Below are 5,171 nucleotides of genomic sequence, written 5' to 3'. Positions count from 1 at the left end.
GGATGTATGATTGGAGCAGAACTGGTCCGGATAAGCCACCAGCTGTCGGATCAGAGGTCAATAATATCGACCTCTGACATCGTTCTCGTTCTCGACTCTTGATATTACTCGAGCGTGTACGTGCGCAGCACCCGGTCGCGCGAGACTGTGTAGAGCTTGTTACCATAGCCCGTCACGCCGTGCACCGCGTCGTACGTCGGGCCGAAGAGCTCCGTGTCGACGACCGGCGCTGTCGCAATGTCCGTCCATTTGGTGCAAGCGCCGTCGCCGGTGGCCGCCCACACATCGCCTACGCCAGCGTTAGCCCCACTTACGAGCGAGACACATCGTATTGTACCGTCATTCGTGGCGTACAAGTCGTGCACGGCTGCATTGCTCCGCGAGTCCATCGTCAGCGCCGTACTACAGCAGTCGATGATGCACCATGAGCCATGGCATCGCAATGTGGTACATGAGGTGGGCGCGGGCTCGGTAGGCGCGGTCGAGGTCGGCGCGGTCGAGGTCGGCGAGGTGGGCGCGGTCGAGGTCGGCGAGGTCGAGGTCGGTGCGGTCGGCGCTGTCGAGGAACAATTATGCATTCATAGCTGGGATACAAAGTTTTGGACCCCATTTAGCTGGTAGGGTGCAGGTGGCGTGCACTGCACTGGTAGTTGAACTTGACGGGATGCTTGGGCAGCGGGAAACGAATTATAGCCAATCGGATGTGCCAGTAGAGGTGGACACTGCGTGTGGTTGACCTATAGCGATGTGAAGGGCTCATTTCCAATTTCTCCCACGGTCCTCCGCCTCGACGCAGCCCTCTTAAGCAGCCTCTCAAGTGCTTCGTAATACATGAGCATCTCAAGCGACGAAGACGACCGCAGCCACTCGCTCGCGATGGAGGAGCTCCGGGTCGGCGAGCTCATTGCGTACCACTGCGGGGCCTTCGTCGCCGGTGACCCGCGCGGTCGGCGCGAGTCGATCGGTATGCAGCATGCCTAGAATGAGGAACTCATGGCAGGGGCGCTAGTCCTAAGCATCTGCAGTGATACCAAGGGCGAGTACCCGATCAGCATTGCGAGCAACGACATGTACGTTCTCGACACCAGCGCGAGGTGTGCAACGTGCACGTAGTTTGACGCAAGACACGCTGATCAAGCGAGTGCAGGACGTGGATGGTTATGCGATCAAGCGCCCCATGGGCATGTGGCGCAAGCTCTACACGTTTACGATGTTTCCCGGGCAGCACCGGACGGCCCAGAACGCCAGTACGATCCTCAAAGCGGCGATGAAGGACGTACGGCGAGCATGGCGGCAGCAACTGGTGGCTTTAACCTTGCGTAGGTCATCAAGGACTCATATGCAGCCGTCTATGGCGAGACGACTGCAAAAAGAGCCAAGCGGGAACAGCCCAAGAAGCACCGCGCGGCTGAAACATCCGACATTAACAAGCTCCTCAAGCCCCTTCCGCTCGCCAACACGAACGTGCCGCCCGAGCTCAAGTGCAAGTACAAGACGTGCAACAACGGCCGGTCGCTCAAGAAGAACGGCGACCACCACATGCTTTGCAACTACCACCGCAACAAAGTCAACTCGATCCAGCGCACGTATGCGGCCAAGCGCGACCAGGAAAAGCGCGAGCAGCGCAAGACGGAGCACAAGGACAAGGACGTCGCCGTCGCGCCTTCAACAAATACCTCCTCCAAAATGACCTTTTCCAAGTCGTCGACCGCCGCGAAGATGGCTGCAAAGAAGCTGGACGCGTTGCCCGAGGAGTTTTTTGTGAGCGAGCTCCCGACGACGCCGGCCAAGACCAAGAAGTCAAAATTCGTCCTCTTCACGATGGATGACCTCATCGCGTCTGGGCCATCAAGCAGCTGTATCCGATCGCCCCAAAACAGCAACCCGCGCCCAATGCGTCAGCAGCCACGACCACCGATGAAGAAGCCCGAGCACAAGCCAGCACTCGTGAACATTGACGATTTCCCGCCGGGCAAGACCAGCAACAAGCGCATCTCTGACGACTGCAACGCGCGGCCCGCCAAGACGAAAGTAGGCCCGCCAAAATGTGTGCTCGAACCGCTCAGCTCTGACGATGCATCTGGTGGGATGATCAAGTTTCTCGAGATGCCGGAGAATACAAAGAAAGGCGACTACATAGCCAAGGTCCTCACCACTAAAACCAAGTGGCTCCAGGTCACATAGACGGGTGACAATTAAATTCTAAGGCTTCGTTCGGTTCGCGGCAATTATTTTTTAATCGATTATCGAAATCGCCATATTGATAATTGCGTACTAGTCTATGAGAATTGGGTTTGCAGGTCCATTATCGACCAAATTTCGTTCGGTTCGCCAAGAGCAATTATTCCACGCTCATCAAGGACTCGGTCCTTGGTGAAGGCCAGGTCAAACGACTGGCGGCAGGCGTGCCAGCCATCGATCGTCCAAGTACTGGGTCCACGGGGTGGAGGCAACGCAGTCACGCGTGACCATGGTTGCATTGCACTAGCTCTTGCGCTCGGAGTCATGCCATTCACCAATCAGCGCGCGTAATGTCGAAAAAGTTCTGCATTTTGCCCAATGGTCTTGCACTGGTTGGCGATTGGGCAGTGAGTGGCAAGAGCATTTCATCTCGAGTCGGGGTCGTTCGCCCGCCGTCCATCGCAGCAGTCGCTGAGGTCGGCGCGACGAGGCGATCTTCCAGCACGTGAGGCTAATGCATGGCTGCCACTGTCCATTGGCAAGCCATGCGTCGTCTGCCCGTCGAGGCCATGGCGCCATTTCGTCGCTAGCGAGTTAGTCGGCGTACCCTGTACGAGACGCGTTCCAGATGATCGTACGAACAGATAAATGACGGGATCCCCGGTTGATTGATCTCACATTTACTACCTTTTTACTGCCATTGATCTTAGTATGATGGAACGATTGAATCGTACTGCGTAGTACGTGTATGTTGCTTATTCTAATATATCTTTGTCTCTCAAGCCCGTCTCGCGTACATTAGACGTACGTGTCGTGGGGCTTGATGGTCAGCGGCGTGTTCTCGTCCGCGGCCTTGACGTCGCTGTCGTGCTTCTTGAGAAAGTTGTCGGTGACCCAAAACTGAACAACGTTCATCGTCACGGGGCACGCGATCATGACGAGGACGAGCTCGAGCCGCGGAAAGTCCGAGAGCGGCTCGAAAAGCACATTCGCAAACGCATTGATGGGGCGCTCGAACCACAAGATGACGCGGCCGATGATGAGCTTGGTCATGATGATGATGACGAGCCACACGCCGAGCTGGATGAGCCACACGCTAGTCGTTGTCGTGCATGAGGCGAGGCGACGACGAGAGACTTACCGCGTCCGGATCGGGTTGCCGTAGAAGCCCAGCACTTGGAGCGCTTCCTAGTGAAAGCGACGCTATAGGATGGAATTGCGTCATGAGCATCCTGTGTGCTGTCGGCGGCAGAGACGCCAAGAAAGATGGTCGTACCGCAAGGAGCACGGAGCAGTGGAGGAGGAACCAGTTGAGCGCGACGCCAAAGCTCGTGTCGAGATTAAAGTTGATAAAGTAAAAGGCGCACTGCCCAATAGTCCATGAGCCATCAAAAGGTGGTCGTGGGGTCGCACCTCGTCGGCGTTTTCCTTCTCGGTCGAGTATTGCATGAGCAAAATCGCAATCGTGAGGTTCGCCGCGTGCGCCCAGCCCGCGCCGATGCACTGCTTGGACGCGTCAAAGAGCCACACCTACGCATGAGCATGAGCCATGCGCCATGAACGTTCGCTTGTAGTACGTACGCGGAACGGGCGCTGCTGCTCTTCCTGCGTGGAATCCTGGAGAGGGCGATGGAATGAGCGACTCTTGAGAAAAGCTTGGCCCTATTCTTTGTGCGCTATACAGAGTATTTGTATGCAGAATTGATTTGGTTTTAAATCACTTGAAATGCGAGAGTGGTTGTCGCGAGCGCATGTCAGTTGGATGCAGCATGCTGGATGCTGGATACGCAAATTTTGCGCAAAGCCAAGGGGATGGGCGCAACCCATCGCGTCAAGAGAGGGTCCCGCCGTGACGTCAGCGACCCAGCATCGCGCCACGGCCGCCGACACCCTCCCTGCGTTTTCCATCGACCGCAACAGAGCGGATTCGGCTCTGGAATCCGAGATTCGTCGCAAATATTCGCGCTCGCTGGCTCCAACCATGATCCATGATACGAACAGGTCCTCTCCTGTACTGCAACCAGTCATATTAGAAAGAGGGCATACATATATGCTGCCGGCGCAATCTACGACGACGGAGCCGTCGGCGGGTACGTGACGAGCGTAGCAGCCGTGCGCTACCGACGCTTCTTCATCGGTGGCAGCCGCGCCCACGTGTTGGCGATCGTGTCGTAGGCGTAAAACTCGCGCGACCAGACGCCCTTGGAGATGCCGCCGAGTGCATAGATGGTTGTACCGGCCACGTCCGCGTCAAAGCAGTACCACTCGGGGAGCGGGAGGTTCGCCATCGTCACGTACGTATCGTCGGTCGGCGAGTAGCGCACGACGGACCGGCCGTGGAGAAGCACACATATGTGCTTGCCGATCGTGACCGCCGAGCATGGACCCGCAATCGGCAGCGGCGCCTTGCGGCTCCACGTGTTGGTGGAGTCGCGCTTGTTGCCAATAAAGGGGGCAAAGGAGGTGGATTACCACGCCTGCCATGGGTTGGCGAGGCGGTGCCCCAATGATAGGTGATCGGCGTCGTTGGCGGCTGCTTGGCGATGGTATGCGCGCCGGTGGACCGAGGTCTGTGCGTGTCCTCCGGACTCCTCGTCTTGGTGATTGCGTGCGTCTAGGTGTCGCTCGAGACTGACGGTCGAGCGTGGTCGTTCGTAGTGAGGCGTCGCGTGGAAAACGTGGTGCAACTTGCTCGCTGCAGTTCTTCAGAGTCGCGCCAACGAGCCTTGGTGTTGGCTGCTGCGTGCAAACATGGCGGTGCATGTCGACTGCGTCGGTGCTGATGTCAAGCGTCACCTGGTTGGCGTCCGTTGGCGGTATGCCACCAGACGCTGCGGTCTCGCACGCGCTCTCATCGAGACGGTCCTGCGCCAGGAAGCCTTCCTGGTCGTCAGCCGCACCACAACGTACTTTCACAATTGTTTCCGTCTCGAAAACGACGTTGATGTGTTCTAGGTTCTCGACTTGTACACCGTTTGTTCGACGCCGAG

The 5,171-nt window shown here is 57.4% G+C and overlaps 3 protein-coding genes across 5 annotated transcripts; 1 reads left to right on the top strand and 2 right to left on the bottom strand.

The window, feature by feature from the left end:
- Positions 1 to 104: 104 nt before the first annotated feature.
- Positions 105 to 610, bottom strand: SDRG_15711 (hypothetical protein; the record flags this gene model as incomplete). Its single annotated transcript, XM_008621893.1, has 4 exons — positions 105 to 289; positions 338 to 402; positions 452 to 556; positions 606 to 610. The coding sequence occupies 4 exons, from the start codon at positions 608 to 610 to the stop codon at positions 105 to 107; spliced, it is 360 nt and encodes a 119-aa protein (XP_008620115.1).
- Positions 611 to 773: 163 nt separating this feature from the next.
- On the top strand, positions 774 to 2,266 carry SDRG_15710 (hypothetical protein). 3 transcript variants are annotated; one of them, XM_008621890.1, is made up of 4 exons: positions 774 to 964; positions 1,010 to 1,070; positions 1,114 to 1,276; positions 1,324 to 2,266. In XM_008621890.1, exons 1-4 carry the CDS (start codon positions 832 to 834, stop codon positions 2,182 to 2,184), a joined length of 1,218 nt encoding a protein of 405 aa, XP_008620112.1. In that variant the 5' UTR covers positions 774 to 831; the 3' UTR covers positions 2,185 to 2,266. The 3 variants fall into 3 exon arrangements, with proteins under 3 accessions (XP_008620112.1, XP_008620114.1, XP_008620113.1); XM_008621892.1 differs by having other exon boundaries at positions 1,010 to 1,276; XM_008621891.1 differs by having other exon boundaries at positions 774 to 1,070.
- Positions 2,267 to 2,833: 567 nt separating this feature from the next.
- On the bottom strand, positions 2,834 to 4,665 carry SDRG_15709 (hypothetical protein; the record flags this gene model as incomplete). Its single annotated transcript, XM_008621889.1, has 7 exons — positions 2,834 to 3,277; positions 3,323 to 3,369; positions 3,458 to 3,547; positions 3,595 to 3,711; positions 3,759 to 3,786; positions 4,303 to 4,586; positions 4,654 to 4,665. The coding sequence occupies 7 exons, from the start codon at positions 4,663 to 4,665 to the stop codon at positions 2,980 to 2,982; spliced, it is 876 nt and encodes a 291-aa protein (XP_008620111.1). The 3' UTR covers positions 2,834 to 2,979.
- Between the last annotated feature and the right edge of the window lie 506 nt (positions 4,666 to 5,171).

Source organism: Saprolegnia diclina, assembly GCF_000281045.1.
Source record: "Saprolegnia diclina VS20 unplaced genomic scaffold supercont1.99, whole genome shotgun sequence".
Classification (NCBI taxonomy): Eukaryota; Oomycota; class Saprolegniomycetes; order Saprolegniales; family Saprolegniaceae; genus Saprolegnia; species Saprolegnia diclina.
The sequence above is the reverse complement of the archived record's forward strand: the minus strand, read 5'-3'. Positions and strand labels throughout refer to the sequence as shown.

Coding starts and splice junctions, on each gene's coding strand:
- SDRG_15710 (XM_008621890.1), top strand. CDS start 832: ATGAGCATCTCAAGCGACGAAGACGACCGCAGCCACTCGCTCGCGATG. Junction 965..1,009: donor CGGTCGGCGCGAGTCGATCG/GTATGCAGCATG, acceptor CAGGGGCGCTAG/TCCTAAGCATCTGCAGTGAT. Junction 1,071..1,113: donor AGCATTGCGAGCAACGACAT/GTACGTTCTCGA, acceptor ACGTGCACGTAG/TTTGACGCAAGACACGCTGA.